General features: G+C 41.0%; 1 protein-coding gene across 5 annotated transcripts; it reads left to right on the forward strand.

The window, feature by feature from the left end:
• Window positions 1-754: 754 nt before the first annotated feature.
• On the forward strand, window positions 755-18,699 carry LOC136444675 (leucine-rich repeat-containing protein 40-like). Of its 5 annotated transcripts, XM_066442359.1 has the most exons (15): window positions 758-1,038; window positions 6,186-6,364; window positions 6,908-6,981; window positions 7,464-7,860; window positions 8,257-8,429; window positions 11,329-11,419; window positions 12,105-12,150; window positions 12,447-12,476; window positions 13,069-13,101; window positions 14,193-14,240; window positions 15,000-15,108; window positions 15,528-15,746; window positions 16,242-16,319; window positions 17,041-17,226; window positions 18,395-18,699. In XM_066442359.1, exons 1-15 carry the CDS (start codon window positions 882-884, stop codon window positions 18,498-18,500), a joined length of 1,926 nt encoding a protein of 641 aa, XP_066298456.1. In that variant the 5' UTR covers window positions 758-881; the 3' UTR covers window positions 18,501-18,699. The 5 variants fall into 5 exon arrangements, with proteins under 5 accessions (XP_066298453.1, XP_066298452.1, XP_066298454.1 ...); XM_066442356.1 differs by lacking the exon at window positions 14,193-14,240 and having other exon boundaries at window positions 755-1,038; XM_066442355.1 differs by lacking the exon at window positions 12,447-12,476 and having other exon boundaries at window positions 755-1,038.
• The last annotated feature ends 741 nt before the right edge of the window (window positions 18,700-19,440 follow it).

Genomic DNA, 19,440 nt, shown 5'->3' on the forward strand with positions numbered 1-19,440 from the left:
AATTTTAGTCACTGAAAGATACACTACTGACAAAGTTTGAAAAGTAAACCTATTGACCAAACATCAGATGTTGATAGCAACACTGATGGCTTACCTACGGCAACTTTATATCAACACCACAACATAGTATTGTATCACTTATCAGTGCAATAATTGTACCGTATTTGATACCATCTGTAAGTTGGTATGAATGAGTATGAGCTAACCAGGATGGTATTTGCCCTATGTAATGAATGTAGCTCAGCTCAAGAACAAGCTGGCTCAATTTTTAAGTACCACTTAACACTTTTTAAAAACTTGACAGAGAGTCATTGAAAATTGGTGAACTACTCTAATATGCAGGTAATGTTGATAATTGATAAGTATCAATTGACCAGTGGGTTTTACTCTGCTTAAGCAGTCAGCCTATCAAGTGAATTATGTTTTCCAATTAAATCTGTTTTCATATCAATGAGTCTATCCCCTAAATTTATTTGTTATATCATTAGCAGTCCTGTCCTAAGAGGTCATACACCTGTAATATACATGACATCATTTACACCTGGTGATGCCTAATGATTTAAACAACAATGCCATTGTCTTTTACGACAAAATTAGTTTTAGATATGAATTTTACTATCAGATAAAAATTAAAGCATTCATACAAATGTCTTTTGGTGATTAATGGCGTCCGGTAGTGCCCAAGGGGTCAAGTTTTATGAATCTATGAACGATTACATCAGGCATGAAATATTATTTCAGAATAGACAGTCCCTTGGGGCCTTATTCAAAATGGCGGACCAAGTGACGGGTGTTTGAATGGATGTCGTCGAGAATTTGCGATCTTTTCTTTGTGTTTAGCTGCAAGTAATCTACACAACTCCGCGTGGAGATCTGGAACGATGTCGAGATTGGCTCGAGGACGAGGGAGGCGGGGGAAGTTCAACCCACGGGCGGGGTTCGCGCCCGAACCCGCCGGGCCCAATGTGTCTGGCGCCCTGCTGAAACAAGCCCGGAAGAGCGGACAGCTCAACTTGTCCAACCGAGGACTGGAAAAGGGTGAGTTTTATAGCTCTTTGACCTAATTCTATAACCCAGTTTATCACTTTTACCCCAGTGCTAAAGAAATTATCATAACCACGAAGTTTGTACTTTTATTTGGTACAAAAACAGTGTTTTTTCTGAGGCTGTAGACTTGAATGATGGGTCACATCTGTCAAAACCAAAGTCCAGATACCAGACGGAAAAATAAAGAAACACCACAGGCAATGTCATGAGACTAGCACGGGAAATTTCCAACAGCTGAGATAGGGGGAACAGTACAATCCCGCCAATTATAGGCCGGTTTCGCTTACTTGTATTAGTTGTAAAATCTTGGAACATATAGTTGTCAGCTCTATGATGCAGCACTTTGAGTCTCATAAAATTCTCAACGACAATCAACATGGTTTTCGACGAGGGAGATCCTGCGAGAGCCAACTATTAGAGCTTGCAGAGGAACTGACGTCCAACCTAGAGGGGGGAAAGCAGACAGATATCCTAATATTGGATTTCGCGAAAGCTTTCGACCGGGTAAACCACAGCTTACTGTTACACAAACTTCAGTGCTATGGCATCAAAGGCCTGCCCCTTACATGGATTACCAGTTTCCTCAATGATCGCCGTCAAGCCGTAGTAGTTGATGGCTGTCACTCTCCTTTCGTCGGTGTCCAGTCAGGCGTACCCCAGGGCTCTGTGTTAGGCCCATGCTTGTTCCTGGCCTACATTAATGATTTACCAGACAAGCTAACAGCGACGTCACGGTTGTTCGCAGACGATACTGGAGTGTACAAAGTCACAGCTAACGCCGAACAACAAGATGAACTCCAGCAAGACCTCCAACGCCTGTCCGAGTGGGAAAGTCAATGGGACATGCAGTTCCATCCTTCCAAATGCGTGTCGATGTCTGTAACAAGGAGTAGGAATCCTCTTGTGAGCTCCTACGTCCTACATGGACATACTTTGGACACAGTTAGTACAGTTAACTACTTGGGTGTTACGTTGAGCCGGGACATGGCCTGGGACACACACATCAATAACGTCACCAACAAGGCTAATAGAGTCCTTGGCTTCCTAAGGCGCAACCTCAAGATAAGCTCGTCAAGCATAAAGGAGAAGGCATATAAGTCGTTTGTGAGGCCCCTCCTTGAATACTCAGCCACAGTATGGGACCCCCACACCAGGAAGAACATCGTCAAGCTAGAAGCCGTACAGAGACGGGCAGCAAGGTACGTACTTGGCCTCTACCACAACACATCTAGTGTGAGTAGTATGTTAAGTTCACTAGGGTGGAAGTCGTTAGAGGAACGTAGAAGGTCAGCACGCTTAACAGCACTGTATAAGATCCAACACGACATGTTGAGATGCCCCATCATTAAGAGTAAATTGGTTACACTGCCACCGCGTCCGCGCCGTACCCACAACCAACAGCTTCAGCTTATCAATACCAGAACCCAATATAGATCAGAATCCTACCTTCCCAAGACAATCAGGGACTGGAATGGTCTTCCCAGTGGGGTGGTAGAGGCAGACACACTTGACACCTTCGTGTCATGTGCCTCTGCCACCCACTGATAACTCTTTATGCCGACTGACCATGTTGACGACCATGTTTGATGACCATGGCACGGAAAACGGATTATGAGTTTGGATCATGGACTATTATGTATGACATTTACTTTTAATGTAGATAGATAGATACAGTTAAGGATGTTTAGAGGGGTTCGGAACACAACCTGAGTCATTATGCGCTGCGCTCTCGAAACATCATAATATATGCTATAATAGTCAGCAAATTTGACTGTGAGCATCAACAAGAAGAAGAAGATACTATGTACACATCTTGCATAGAACAGATCATGCAGCATATTTTTGCAGCCCTTTTTGGAAGCATGTTCTTTTATATTTAAAGTATTATTTCTGGTTATTGCTCCTCCTTCAAGCGAATTATGTTACCTGAACCTAAGTGTACTTTGTTTGACCCATATACCCTAAAATAATTTATGTGCAAGTAGCACAAATAAAGTACACTACAAATTACAATATCATGGATCTGATATTATCATATGCCATTCTGATAACTTGTACTACTGGTTATTATTAGTAATAATAAAAAAATAAAAGATTTATGTTATTGTGAAATATCTGATCATTATCCCACTTAAAGATATGCATCACAGGCTTTCAAGTGGACGTTGTATGCCATTTCCTGTGCAAGCTCAACGGCTGATACCATCTAAGATCACAGGAAACCTGTTTGCCCTAAGATACGATGACAAAAATATCAACATTCATATGCAGTCCCAAATTCTCCAAACGCTGCCAAATTGTTGTTATGAGCATAAGCTGCAGTATCATGCATTTTTTTTTAATTCTAGAAAAATCTTCTCTTTGAAAGAATTGTTTTGTAATGGCCAAAGAGCCAAAGATTGTCGATGCAAACGAGTATGGCTGTTGAGTGTAGATAGTCACTGATTATGCTGTCTTGCCAGCCCCCCTACAGTGGCTGTATGAATAGGTGATGAGGACTCTGCCATGCACAATTACTGCCTGTGCGTGTGAGCTTCAAAACATCCTGTGTTTTTCTTTTCTATTCAAGATTATGTCAGTCTATATTGTAGAATTTTAGCATTTCATATCTCTGATATAACATTTTATGTATGAGAGGGCCAAAACTTTATTTTAGGTACAGTTATTATATTTAAAAAGGCGCTTTTGGATCTCAATTATGGAGACCTAAATACATGCCCTTGAAATATGGCCTGTTTTGAAATTAATGAAAGCAACTTGTACTAGTATATGTAAATTCCCAAACTAACAGGTGATTTAACGTTAAAGGATGTTATAGCAAAGATTATGTTTTTATATGCATACACAACGTAGTTCATGATAATATATATGACATTTCAAAGAGGCCAACCAATCGGTCACATACATATACAGTACAATAAAGCCACAGTTAATGAATTTATCCATATATACAAAGTACAATGTATTTGTCGACGAATAATTCATATATGCACAGATGCATTTGCATGTTGTATTACAGCTGCAATTGTAAGGAACCGTATTTGTCCGTAACATCAGGTCTCATTCAAAATTCCCTTGGGTATGCCCCAATATGCAAAATGTCATTGCAAAGGTGTACTATTACTCCCATACTACCACATTTACATACATGTATTGCAAATGGAGTAAATTATGAAGCTTGTAGGGTGAAAATTATTAATACATGTATACGCAGATAGTTTGAGAAAAATAAAAGAGTTATTCAATATGTATGTGTTTTTTGGAATTCAATAACTTCTGTTCTGAATCTGAAATTTTTGTGTTTCCTGGTACCAACTGAGGTATATAATATTTATCACAAATGACCTTATCACCCTGCATTGTAATTTCCCACTTGATGTAATCAAATAACACTCAGGGCATCTTACCTCATAATACAGCCTATATGGATCATCAATCATGATTTTTCAGATACATATGCAAAATGTAATGAATATACAGTACTCTCTTCTAAAATCAGCTACCGTAAGATATACGCATTTTTTGTTCATATACCTGTACATAAAGGACCTTGCATTAATAAAGCCTTTTTTCTGTTTGATTCTGTTTATCATACTCATTAGATTAGCTACTAGTACTAGTATGCATGTGGTAAAGTGTGTGAATTTTATCCTTTGATGAAAGTTTGATGATAAGCACTTTCTGTGGTGATGTTACAGTAAGCTATACTACATGTTATTGCACCAAGAAGATTTTAATTTCAACCAGCTTGGAAAATAATGTCATATATAGATATTCAGTCTATTTGTCTCCGGAGAGCTTATTTTCTATAATGTTCCACATGAAAGGCCACTACATTGTATTAGATATACAGCATTCGTAGTTGGGCTTTATTCAGGAAGCTTAATTCTTGAATAACCATTGCCATATCAATCATTACCCTGGTATCCAGAGCAATTATACCGAGTGTGGACCTACACCGGCCCGTGCGCGGAGCTTCCTCGGGACCTACCCTCCCCGGCTGGCCCGACAACGTACCCCGCCCCACTTCCCGCTAGCCAAGCAAGGTCCGCTCTCGTATAAACCGGCTGCGGAGTTTGGGTGGCTAGTGGATAGTGGGGCGAGGTAGATCTTCGGGGGAGCGGAAGGGTAGGCCCGGGTAACTCGTAGCGTGGGCTGGTACATATGCTCTGGATTCCAGGGTATATCAATCATGTGCAATTTTGATGATACCAGAATGACTTGGACACCTACTAGTACTAGTGCATGACACCATTATATCAGCTCAGTTTCATACTGGACCAATTTCCAAGCCAATTCATTCTGCCTTCTTTAAAATTTATTGCTCCCATATTACCCTTTACCCTACCCCCTACTAGGGTAAAGGGTCATATGGGAGTTTATAATTTGGTGTGTCAAAGGGTAGCCGAATTGTGATGTGTGACCCAGGGTTAGGCAGCAGGAAATTAGATGGATATTGATGACCATATAAGCTGTATTTCTTTTTGTGTTTATTGGTATAAGAACCTTTGCCAGAAACTTATGTTTTTGGTAGCTTGTGTACATGTACTAGTAGTTTAGGCCACACCAATTTAATTTCTTGGTTAACGGAATTTTAGAAAAATGCTAGATTAGAAAATCAACATGAAAACAGAATCTCAGAGGAAAGTTTGTGCTTTGGTACACACAGTTTCAGGACTGAACAGGGTCAGGTGCAAGTTTTCACCCCAGCCTTCTGTTTTAATGATGTCCTTGTGGTAGAATTTAAAAAAAAAATCCGTTACCCAAGAAATTAAATTGGCGTGTTCTTAGTTTGTGATCTAGCAGCATAGCTCAAGAAGCTATGGATTGTTCTGAATCTGATTACATCTATTTGTAAAATGCATACCTGCTTAAAAATATGTAATACCATGAACATGTACAGCATTTTCCGTTATGCTACATAGGCCCCCAAGTGACTCTCTATATGATATTGCAGAGATACTTCCAGTTCTAGTATCTCATGTCCTTGACATGCTATGGTCGTTTAATACTTTACAGTAGAAGGTAGCTTTTAGGCTAAAGAATCAGTGTTGGCTTGTGTCCCCTACCTGCATTTTCTTGGAACTGCAGATGTGTTTTTGTCTAAAACTTTATCATAACTGTTATCCTTTCCTCAGTGCCAGACACAGTATGGAGGATTAACCTTGATGTACCCGAGGAGGCCAAAAACGTGACGTTCGACGGAGAGGACCGTTGGTGGGAACAGGTGGACCTGACCAAGCTCATCCTCGCCTCCAACAAACTCTCCGAACTGTCACCCGATCTCAACCAACTGCCAGCACTGGTTGTCCTGGATGTGCGTAAAAGCTGTAAATTGTGTTTGCTTTGCTGTAACTGAACAGCTGTAGTTATGTTATGGCCTTAAAGGAAGCCAAAAGGTATGGTCGGGAATCCTACTATGCTATGCTAAATATACCAAAAAGTATAGTCTCCATCTAAATTACATTAGTCCGTCATAATTCACCGCTATGTTATCAATTTGAAAATCGCGGCATATGCCGCTGCCAGGTGACCACGGTTGACCTCTACTGCCTCGTGACCCCGCGTGACGACCGCGTGACCGAGGTCACCGGGCGGCGGCGTATGCCGCGATTTTCAAATTAAAAATATAGCGGTGAATTATGACGGACTAATGTGATTTCTATACTTTTTGGTATATTTAGCATAGCATAGTAGGATTTCCGACCATACCTTTTGGCTTCCTTTAAGTCCTCAAAAGATAGAAGACCCAAATTTTAAAAGAGTATTTCAACATGAGATGTACAGTTTAAATTCATGATGTACATGCACCTATATAATAATGACAAATTGCAAAAAATGTGTCTTCTCTCTTCTCCAGGTTCATGATAATGACCTGACAAGTTTGCCAAAGGAGATTGGAGACCTACAACATCTTCAGAAGCTAAATGCCAGGTAAAAATCTACAAATCATTTTCTTTTACATTATTTTCAACTTTTCTAGCATTGCACCCCTTGTTGATTATAACTGGAATGTTTAGTTTATCTGCTCTGTATGCTCAATAGTGATACTGTAATTGTGTAAATCTTCACAGTAGTTTAAGTGTCTCCAATGTATTACTACTGTGCTATGGTGTTGCTTCATCTGCAGACTAAAAACACAGTGAAAACCTCCTTTCCCTTCCACTGCAAAATTAATTTCCCACGATAGATAAATGTACTGTAAACCACTTTGATATAGCGGCAGGAAAATATAGCGGTTGAGGGAAAATGGCACTTAATTTAAGCGGCGGGAACAAATATTACTGTCTAAAATATTTGCGATGATGAAATTTTAGCTGTTGACTAGTGAACGTTCAATCAGCTAAAATTAAGTTACAGTTAACAAATCAAGAATTATAGTACCGTAAGTTACAGTAGTTTCCCTCTGTTCACAGCCACAACAAACTCCAGTCCCTGCCATCAGAACTGTGCCATCTCAACAACCTCCTGTACCTTCACGTCGACTACAACAAACTCGCCGAGCTCCCCAACGACCTCAGTACGCTGGCGCACATCGAAGACCTCGACGTCTCCCACAACGAGCTCCCCACGCTCCCGCCAAGTATCGGTTACGTCTCCCGCCTCACGAAGTTCAACGCTTCGAACAACCAACTCGCCAACCTACCCCCCGAGATAGGAGACCTGCACAACATACGGGTGCTGGATCTGTCTAATAACCAGTTAGAGCACCTGCCGACCGATGTAGGCAGACTGGGTAAACTGGAGCAGCTGTACATCAAGTACAACAAGCTGAGGGAGTTTCCCAACCTCAAGCAATGTGAACAGTTGAAGGTTTGTGTGTTATGTTAGATATACGGTGTTATGTTAGATATACAATGTTTATAGAATTTTTATCGTTCAACAAGAAGTTATCGTAAAGCTGGAAACAATTTTAGGAACAATAGGAAATAGGAACAATAAATATTGTTGCATATGCATGATTCAAGTGAAGAAAATGCTAGCTGTTTGAAATTTAAGGTAACAAAATCTTAGCAATGAATAAAAGTAATACTGTACATCCAAAATCTTAATTGTGATGGCTGTTCAGCACCAAGGACATGTTACTGAGTAAATACAAGGATTGAATACAACACAGGATCTTTAATTTTACCAGAGTGTGATATTGGCTGTGATGCATAAAGTTGAATACGCTGACCTACGTATTTACTCTTTATTGTTGTCTGTTAGGAACTCCACGCAGGGTTCAACCTGATAGCCTCTCTGTCAGCCGATCACCTGAAACTCCTGCCTGGACTGGTCCTGCTGGATCTGAGGGATAACAAACTCACCAGCATACCTGAGGAGATCACTCACATGCAACACCTGCAGAGGCTAGAGCTCTCCAACAATGATCTCAGCAGGTTAGTTAGCTAGTTAGTTAGCTAGTTAGTTAGCTAGTTAGTTAGGGAAGGGTGATAACAAACTCACCAGCATACCTGAGGAGATCACTCACATGCAACATCTGCAGAGGCTAGAGCTGTCAAACAACGATCTTAGCAGGTTAGTTAGCTAGGTAGTTAGCTAGTTAAGGATGGGTTATAACAAACTCACCAGCATACCTGAGGAGATCACTCACATGCAGCACCTGCAGAGGCTTGAGCTTTCCAACAATGATCTCAGCAGGTTAGTTAGCTAGTTAGTTAGCTAGTTAAGGATAGGTGATAACAAACTCACCAGCATACCTGAGGAGATCACACACATGCAGCATCTGCAGAGGCTAGAGCTCTCCAATAATGATCTCAGCAGGTTAGTTAGTTAGCTAGTTAGTTAGCTAGTTAATGATGGATTATAACAAACTCACCAGCATACCTGAGGAGATCACACACATGCAGCATCTGCAGAGGCTAGAGCTCTCCAACAACGATCTCAGCAGGTGAGTTAGCGAGCTAGTTAGTTATCTAGTTAGTTAGCTAGTTAGGGAAGGGTGATAACAAACTCACCAGCATACCTGAGGAGATCACACACATGCAGCATCTGCAGAGGCTAGAGCTCTCCAACAACGATCTCAGCAGGTGAGTTAGCGAGCTAGTTAGTTATCTAGTTAGTTAGCTAGTTAGGGAAGGGTGATAACAAACTCACCAGCATACCTGAGGAGATCACTCACATGCAGCACCTGCAGAGGCTAGAGCTCTCCAACAACGATCTCAGCAGGTTAGTTAGCTAGGTAGTTAGTTAGCTAGCTAGTTAGTTAGCTAGTTAAGGATGGGTTATAATAAACTCACCAGCATACCTGAGAAGATCACGCACATGCAGCACCTGCAGAGGCTAGAGCTCTCCAACAATGATCTCAGCAGGTTAGTTAGCTAGTTAGTTAGCTAGTTAAGGATGGGTTATAACAAACTCACCAGCATACCTGAGAAGATCACGCACATGCAGCATCTGCAGAGGCTAGAGCTCTCCAACAACGATCTCAGCAGGTTAGTTAGCTAGTTAGTTAGCTAGTTAAGGATGGGTTATAACAAACTCACCAGCATACCTGAGAAGATCACGCACATGCAGCATCTGCAGAGGCTAGAGCTCTCCAACAATGACCTCAGCAGGTTAGTTAGCTAGTCAGTTAGCTAGTTAGTTAGTTAGCTAAACTCACCAGCATACCTGAGGAGATCACTCACATGCAGCACCTGCAGAGGCTAGAGCTCTCCAACAACGATCTCAGCAGGTTAGTTAGCTAGTTAGTTAGCTAGTTAAGGATGGGTTATAACAAACTCACCAGCATACCTGAGGAGATCACACACATGCAACATCTGCAGAGGCTAGAGCTCTCCAACAATGATCTCAGCAGGTTAGCTAGCTAGTTAGTTAGCTAGTTAATGATAGATTATAACAAACTCACCAGCATACCTGAGGAGATCACACACATGCAGCATCTGCAGAGGCTAGAGCTCTCCAACAACGATCTCAGCAGGTTAGTTAGCTAGTCAGTTAGCTAGTTAGTTAGCTAAACTCACCAGCATACCTGAGGAGATCACTCACATGCAGCACCTGCAGAGGCTAGAGCTCTCCAACAATGACCTCAGCAGGTTAGTTAGCTAGTCAGTTAGCTAGTTAGTTAGTTAGCTAAACTCACCAGCATACCTGAGGAGATCACTCACATGCAGCATCTGCAGAGGCTAGAGCTCTCCAACAATGATCTCAGCAGGTTACTTAGCTAGTTAGTTAGCTAGTTAAGGATGGGTTATAACAAACTCACCAGCGTACCTGAAGAGATCACTCACATGCAGCATCTGCAGAGGCTAGAGCTCTCCAACAATGATCTCAGCAGGTTAGTTAGCTAGTTAGTTAGCTAGTTAAGGATGGGTTATAACAAACTCACCAGCATACCTGAGGAGATCACTCACATGCAACACCTACAGAGGCTAGAGCTCTCCAACAATGACCTCAGCAGGTTAGTTAGCTAGTCAGTTAGATAGTTAGTTAGCTAGCTAAACTCACCAGCATACCTGAGGAGATCACACACATGCAGCATCTGCAGAGGCTAGAGCTCTTCAACAACGATCTCAGCAGGTTAGTTAGCTAGTTAGTTAGCTAGTTAGGTAGGTAGTTAGGGAAGGGTGATAACAAACTCACCAGCATACCTGAGGAGATCACACACATGCAGCATCTACAGAGGCTAGAGTTCTCCAACAACAATCTCAGCAGGTTAGTTAGCTAATTAGTTAGGTAGGTAGTTAGGGAAGGGTGATAACAAACTTACCAGCATACCTGAGGAGATCACACACATGCAACACCCGCAGAGGCTAGAGCTCTCCAACAACGATCTCAGCAGGTTAGTTAGTTAGCTAGTTAGTTAGCTAGTTAGTTAGTGAGCTAGTTAATGATGGATTATAACAAACTCACCAGCATACCTGAGGAGATCACACACATGCAGCACCTGCAGAGGCTAGAGCTCTCCAACAACGACCTCAGCAGGTTAGTTAGCTAGTTAGTTAGCTAGTTAAGGATGGGTTATAATAAACTCACCAGCATACCTGAGGAGATCACACACATGCAACATCTACAGAGGCTAGAGCTCTCCAACAATGATCTCAGCAGGTTAGTTAACTAGTTAGTTAGTAAGATAGTTAAGGACGGGTTATATAGTTAAAAATGTTTGCTGACTATGTGATATCTTCTGGATTTTTTCTGTACCGTCTGTGAGAGAAAAATTAATGATTTGAGTGTTGCTTATGCAAAGTTGTACTTTTGCGAAATGTGTAATACTGATTATAGGCTCTACTCCTCAACATTTCTAATATCAACATCTTTTGTGTTCCCTCTCAGCCTCCCCTTCAGTCTTGGCCTGATGTCGTCTCTGAAGTCTGTAAACTTGGACGGCAACCCTCTCCGCACCATCCGTAGGGACGTCATACAGGTAAAAATGATCTTCATATTTTACCCAGAAATGTCAATTTTAGAAGAAGACAAACTATAGATCATTCAATATAAACAAGCCATTTGTAACAGAAAACAGGCTGACATACTGTAAATGCATTTAAGTTTGCATGGTTTTTATTTCGCGCTAAGGCGAAAATGGGGTGTTCCCAGTGGTTTTAAGTTTGCGGCAGCGCTATAGTCATAAACTGGTACAGTATGGGACAAAAATGTTCGCAGTGGTTTTAAGTTCACAGTGAAATGGTTGCCGCGAAAACCGCGAACATAAAACCACCGCGAACATTTCTGCATTTACAGTAACTGTTTTTAGCCATTGATACCGCAAATCTTGAAAGGTTTGCGGTGGTTTTATTTTCATGGTTTTTCGTTGACTTCTCCACCTCAAAGTCCTGACACCACAAGTTTGCGTTTCCATTGTATTACTACTGTACTACAGAATGGTTTTAACCATGAACTTAAAACAGTGCTAAAACATCCTTTCCCCTTCTACTACGAAATTAAGTCCTTGTGAAGATAAATGAATTTACAGTACTGTACCCCTTACACTAGAATGTACAAATCTATTGTCTATTCTATTTGAAAATGAAACCATTGACGATCTTTAGTTAAGTCATAACATAATTCATTCCCAAAAACCATCTCTTTTTTGTTCTATACAAATACAGAGGGGCACCAGTGAACTGTTGAAGTATCTACGGACTAGAATTGAAGGTGAGAAACGCAGCCAAGCAATGTGATACTTAAGTCACACTAACCCTAGACATTTAAAACATTTACAGAATTGTACAAAAAATTCAGCATGAGCATGCGAAAGTAAAAAAAAGTTGTCATCCTGTATAGTAAAAATTAATTTTTACATACTCATAGTCATATCAATAAGTCCTAGCATGCTCCTGAAAGAAAAATTGAAAAATCTTAACTACTCATTAAATTTTGACATCTTCCTATAGTTTAACTCACTTTCTATGTTCTCTTTTCTTCACTGACTCCATGACCTCACCCTGCAGCACAATTCTCATTCCCTGGGTGGTCTGAAGGTGAAAACATCCCACTTTTCCTTCCTCATGAAACGTACACGTACTTCATACTAGCGTGAATGATACAGTTGTTTGTTGCACTTTCAAAAAGATTTTCCTGTTGTCTTTCCTCAGTGCAATACTCACTGGGTTAACTAGGTGGCGCTGCACTGGTAAGAATGTGGTCCCAAATGTGACTAAGTTCGTATCACCCTCCACAAGGTTCATGACCGGTGTTAGATTTTCTGATCCATACCTAGCTTAGCTTAGTCACAGTAGAGGCTGCATTCTTCTCACTACAGCACCACCTAGCAGAACCAATCAGTATTGCATTGAGGGAGGGAGCAGAAGGAATACTGAATGTTGACAAGTAATTTCCCTTTGGTTGTGCCACAACAACAACTGTATTATCCATTATGTACCAACCAGATTGATATTAATATATGCATGCTAGCATGTCTCCAATAAACATTTCTTTCGTGACTTAGGTTGACAATAATACCAACGTTATCATTAAGATGTAGCTTCTCTGCCTTGTATATATTAAACAGATTTGACTATTTCTCTCCAACCTTTTCTGACTGTTATATACTCACTCTTTCTTGGGAGACAGAACAACAAAATGGTGGCAACACACACTCTAGAGGTTAGTTTGGTCACATGTAATGCAATCTCTCTGTCTTTGCACCCTTTCTTCCGGTACAAGTCACTTTAGGCCACACCAATTTTATTTGTTGCTTCTCGGATTTTTTCAGGAAAAAATTGGAGCGACAGGGCGAGAGAAAAAATTAAAATACAATTTTTTGGCAAATAGTCTGGGGTAAAGATAAGGGTTTACATGACATAAAGAATAAGAGGATTATTCAAGTTTCAGAGCTTTGTATGGCTCATTTTATACAATGAACCCCTTTCTTTGGTCTGGTTCTATAATTTCAGCAACAAAATTACCTTTTGCTATGTAATATACTAGTATTGATATTGAGAAATAGTTGTAATAAATGAAAAATTATAACTTATGATAACATGTGACCATACTTTTTAGGTATGTGCAGGCCTTTATAATCTATTTTGGTGGCTATTGAGATTTACAACTGAACAAATAGTAAAATCATGAGTAAAAATTTGTGAATGGAAATAGTGACCCAATTTTTTTTTCAAAATGGGAAAAACAGGAGAGGCTATTCCCAGAAGCAACAAAAGCAATTGGTGTGGCCTTAACTGCATTTGAGGATTCCCCAGTCAACTGGCAGCACTACATAATGCACTTAAATCCAGCATGTTTTTTCAATGATTCACAGGATTTCTGCTTCTAATGTAGTGCATGTCTTTGACTGATTTTCTTTAAAATTTAAGTATCTTGACCACAAAAGACCTAATTGTCTAACTGTTGCATGTTTGTCAAAGCTCACTGCACTATGAAAAACTATGGCAGTATGTATATCTCAGGGTAGAGATTGTGATCTGGCAGAATCGCCAATCCCGATAAGCATTCTAGGAATGGTGGTCTCCCATCTATAGATCCTGAGTTTGGAGTCAATGCATTTATCTAAAGTGACATGAAACAAAGTTGAAAAGTTCTGACTGTCTTTAAAGGAAATATCACAGACTTCGATTGCAATCTCTACTAAGAGAATCACACTTCTGGCAGATTGAAATCTCAACCCTGACATATACGTATGCGTAACAATGGGTCCTTGTAGCTCTACTAATCTTTCTACTTTCTAATGCTACCTGAAGTCACCTCTTGGCCAGGTGCTCTTTCTACACCAACTTCACGCTCTTCAGGTAGCCCTGGCACCTTGCATTCTTGTACACAATGCTCATTTAGATTGCTCTGCAAGATAAATTTCTCTGATATTGTTATTAATGAATTGAAATGTCCTTTTTTTGTGTGAACAGACTTAAGAATGACAGTTCAGTCCTTGACTACTGTTTTTTTATGTGTAATAAAATACAAGATAAATTAGTGCAAAGCTAAACAATTGATTTATGAATGGGCTGTCTTTGAAAGGAAAGAAAATAAAGTATGATATATTCTAGACTTACGTTGATAAAGGTTAGACATCCAAGTAATAAAATACACAATGCAAAAATTACTCAAGCAAATAGATACATTGTACATTTCAGATAGCATCTACTTGAGTAACTTTTGTATTGTGTTATGAATTTTAGTTTGTAAATCATCATAGAATTTAATGGAAGGTTGTGAAATGGAAATTTGTCCTTTAGTTATAGAAATAACATGCTTCATATGCATAGTGCCCATACAAACAACCTAAGATGACTAGTAGGAAAAGTTTCTCCCTAAAACAAATGTGAATGTTCACTCGAATGGTCTTTCTTTCCTAACTCCAAACATGCGTCCTTTTCTGTAAATGTTGTATCCTATAGATTCATTGGAGAAAGTCCTTATAAACATTGTATTCACAAGGATATGGACAACCGAAATTAAGTTTCCAAACCTTTTGTGCCAAGTTCAGTACAGCTACCTGAGTTAACATTAGTACATGGCCTCACATATTCACCTTTGACCTTTGTTGTTAGAACCTAAGAGCGGAGACGTGGCTCCATTGACCCCTGACCCTGAGCCAGCGGGACCAGGTTCCACCATTGACACCTTCACCGTCCACAAGACCAAGTCTATCAACTACAGGTACGAACTCCTTAGATAGTTTCATCAGGGTGGTGGTAAGTCAATATACCATGATCGTTTTCAGAAACGCACAAGTTTTGTGAGGTCAGATCCATTTAATCCATGGGGATCTGCCTCTGAAATATATGTTATTCTCCTTGTAGTGGCACGTAGGTCAGCAAGTTTCCTTGCTGTTTCAGTAGCAGGGTATATTTTCACAGAGAGGGATGCTAGCCCTTCCCCTTTAACATGCTCGAGGTACCTCCTCGAACACAGGACCCCATTGTACGTCCCTTCTGAAAGATGGGTGCAGCTCCAACCGAGATGCCCTTCCCATTATTTGAAGAGGGGTCTCCCAGTTAGCCACTAATTGGAACCAGGAGCTCAACTGTGACCCTCCGAAATGGTATAGCCCTAATTATTTCCTTTCTTTTTTTCAGTAACAAGAATGCCTCGAGTGTCCCAGACGACATACTGGAAACCGGGCGCGACATGTACGTCTCGGACATGAACCTGAGCAAGAACGTCCTGACGACCTTCCCCGCCGGACTCGTGCAGCTGGCCGCGACCTTGACGGACTTGAACTTGAGCTTCAACAAGCTGGCAGTGCTGGGGGCTGAGATTGGGCAGCTGAGTCGACTAACTACTCTGGATCTAAGGTTAGAGAAAATATGTATTGACTTACTTGAATGTATATTATATATGTCAGTATAAAGTAGAGAGGATTCATTCCTCAAGCTAACTGACATCTTTCGCACGTACCGCAGTCGTCCCTCAGTAAGACCATGAGCTGGAGCGTGCATAGTTCCCATTTGGAACTTTCTTTCAGCCTGTCCTTTTATGTACATTGTAATTTATATGTTAGGTTAGAGATTGCCAACTGGCAGAATGGGAGATTCTACTGGTAGAGATCGTGATCGGAGTCTGTGTCGACAGATGTCCTGATCAGAATGATAGGAATGGGTTGAAGAAAGAAAGGAGGTTTTCCTCATGTTTTAAGTTGGAAGCAATTCTGTTTTACAGTAGAAATACAGAACAAATATTTGCGATGTAGTGATTTTGCATTAAGAGGTCGTCATGAAGACAAAACCAATGCAAACATTCTAAGATTTAGAATACTATTAAGTAAACTTGTGACTGTGTTGCCCATCCAGAAACAACCAGTTGACTGCCCTCCCCACAGAAGTGGGAAACCTACAGCATCTGAGAGAGGTCGCCCTCAGCTGCAACAGGTCTGTATGCGCCATGATGATAGCCCTCCCAATATAGGCCCTTTCGTGGTTTGAACTGAGCATGCTTTGTATGATGCATTGTTTAAGGTTACGGTTTGGAATTTGAATTGACGGTATTGCTATATAGTACGTGGAGATTAGACCCAAATCATAGGTTTTCTCGATATTTTTGGCTCCAGATTTTTCGGCTATTGCTACAGCAATGTGTAATCTTTTATATTTCCTGAAAAGCCCAATCTTCATAATATTGTAGTCTTCACAAAAGGTTGTATTTTGGATATCGAGAATTTCATTAATAACAAAACAAGGGAAGAAAACTCACATTCAGTATATGTTATCTATATCATCATCATCATCATCGTTCCTCCTCTTACGAGCTGCTGCAAGAGAAGTTTGTTTTCCAGAATTTCTTGTCATGCATTGCAGAAAGGAGTTCCTGTCCTTCCAAATTAGCTCCAGTTTCTATGAGTTTCTTGAGAGTTGTGATTGGTCGACCAATCCTTCTGTTTGCGTCCGTGTTCCAAAGCAGAAGCTTTCCCACTGGTTCACTACTTCGTACAACGTGGCCCGCGAGACTCAGCCGTCGACATTTCACCACTGTGGTGACATATGGCAAAGGTCCATATAACTGTTTATTTGTAGCGTACTTCCACCATGGTGTATTGTAGATTTATCTATATAAAACACGCAAATTCTAGAATGTTAACATATATGTCCTCAGGTTCCAGCAGTTCCCACCCGTTCTGTATTCTCTGCTCAAACTGGAGAACGTCTTCGCCAACGACAATCACATCGCTGCCATCGACGTGGACGGGCTTCTGAAGCTGCCGCAGATCGCGACCCTTGACCTGCAGAACAACGACATCATGCAGGTGCCGCCGCAGCTGGGGAATGTCACCAGCCTGAGGTCAGGAACAGCTCCAACTTTTCTCCTATGTGATGTGATATAATCAGAGAATGGAACAGCCTCCCTGCAGAGTTTTGTTTGTATTGCATTCCTGGTAAACCGCATCAAGGCGTAACACACCAGGTTTGTACTGAAGAGTACAAGCTGCATATCCGGACAGATTTTTATATGATCCACACACATCGGAAAAAACCCCTACTCTTATCGATAAGTGTGTTGGGTTCTTTAACGTGCTTGAGGTGTGGCTCTCCTCAAACACGGGACCTCCATTTAACGTCCTATCCGAGGAACGTCCCTAGCTGAAGCTAGGTACTCATTTTCACCTGAGTAAAGTGGGAAAGTTGCCTTTCCCAAGTGCACAACGTCAACGGGACAAATCAGGGAACCCCGAATTCGAATCTCTGGGTTCTGGGAGCAAACACCCTGCCACTACGCCACCGCGACGCCAGAGTTTGTCCTTTTCTCCTTTGAAACACTCAAAGCTAAGATCTAACTCCGGTTGGCAACCTTTCTCAGCGAAGCAACTGAAAGGTAGCAGAATCTTCAATAAGATGAAGGCGGCTGCCTGTAAAGAAAGAAGAAGATGTAGATCAGGTTAATGGCATTGGTGGTGTAATGGTTAGTTTTGTTTGACTCTGAATCTAGAGGTCTTGGGTTCAAACCCCTGACTGGCCCAGATGTTGTGCCCTTGGGAAAGGCACTTTACACCAAGTTTTTGGTGAAAAATGACTCTTTTTGTAGGATGTTAAATGGAGGTCCCGTGTTTGAGGCATGTAAAGCATCCACCACTCTTATTGATAAACTCTATGTGTGCATTGGCCAATAGCTATCCACTATGGGTAACTCTAAGCCTTGAGCTTAATAGTCTAGTCTGGCAGCCTTGGTTGTGTGTCAGTGAATAGAACCAATAGATAGATATGGCATGGTTTTCAGATCACTCACAATTTGGACACAAACCAGTACTAGTAATTTTGTCACAGAGCAAAGATGTTTCTTGCTCGACATTGTCACTGACGAAAAGTAGTGGATGCTAATCAAAACATCTGACCGTTTCCAAAATCATATCCAGTTGCTTGAGTAACTGCTACTTGCCATATCTTATCACCTGGATGTCCTTCATTGCCGTATCAAAGATATTTACTCTGACTTTTTCTTGTTCCTCCCATAGATCTCTCCAGCTTGGAGGGAACCCCTTCCGAGTCCCCCGCCCAGCCATCCTGGCCAAAAGCACGGCGGATCTCTTGGAGTATCTCCGCGGACGCATCCCGACGTAACGGCCTTGTCGCAGTTCAACAGAAATGCAGCTTCGCAGAGGAGAAGTTGAGAAAACAGGACGATATGCAATACCGTAGATTTTTATGCTCAATGTCAAAGTGATGTTCTGTTATAAGAACTCCTTGACTCACTCAAATCATATCTTGCTTTCAGTGTTTCAATTATGTTTGGCAACTACATGTATGTGACGGTATATTTATGTAGGCACAATGTAGTGTGGAATGGTAAATGATCATATTGTCGAGCATGGGTGGTAGAAGACATTGAATTCTGTAACAGTAACAGTTATATAGTAACCAGAAGTATGGGTGTTTGGTTGCAAAGTGGTGGCATTGATTGGACAAGGGATTGAGAGGTCACGGGTTTGATTCCCAGCTAGATGTTGTGTCCGAGGGAAAGGCCCTTATCACAACTTTCCTCACTCCGCCCAGGTGTAAGATGGGTTCCTTGACTTTGATGGTAAAAGGCAGTGGAAGGAGAGGGATGGGCTCCGCTTTCCAATACCGTGCCCAAGACACAGTACAGGTAGATAACATCCCACTACCCCTACGGCCTCGAAAACTTCAACTGGTTAGGGTTATGCCTATCTTCAAGTTGGCAACATTTGGAATGTAGCAAAGTCCACCATCTCCAAAATAAATTTTATGTCAGGTTGTATTCTAGGTTATATGCATTGCATAGACTATACTTATGAATTCAATACATCATACATGCAGTATGTTTTCAAGATTTCTGAAACTCGACAAAGTGGAACAGTCATCTTCTGTAAAACAGAAATGCTAGAATCTTATTATCATTGTATAACATCATGATCTACCATGTTCTTTTGTGAGGAATTTACACTATGTTTTGGACAATTGAATGCTAAAATGGCCAGAATTAGGAATCTTAATTTTGCCTTTGTTGTTGGGTCATGCAGTATTGTAACTAAGAAATGGT

This window comes from Branchiostoma lanceolatum, chromosome 11 (assembly GCF_035083965.1).
Source record: "Branchiostoma lanceolatum isolate klBraLanc5 chromosome 11, klBraLanc5.hap2, whole genome shotgun sequence".
Taxonomy (NCBI): Eukaryota; Metazoa; Chordata; class Leptocardii; order Amphioxiformes; family Branchiostomatidae; genus Branchiostoma; species Branchiostoma lanceolatum.

Bases quoted from the DNA above. Each gene is read 5' to 3' on its own strand.
- LOC136444675 (XM_066442359.1), top strand. From the start codon at position 882: ATGTCGAGATTGGCTCGAGGACGAGGGAGGCGGGGGAAGTTCAACCCA. The intron at 15,747-16,241 runs GTTAGAGAAAAT...TTGCCCATCCAG, and splicing joins CTAACTACTCTGGATCTAAG to AAACAACCAGTTGACTGCCC. The intron at 17,227-18,394 runs GTCAGGAACAGC...TTCCTCCCATAG, and splicing joins GGGAATGTCACCAGCCTGAG to ATCTCTCCAGCTTGGAGGGA.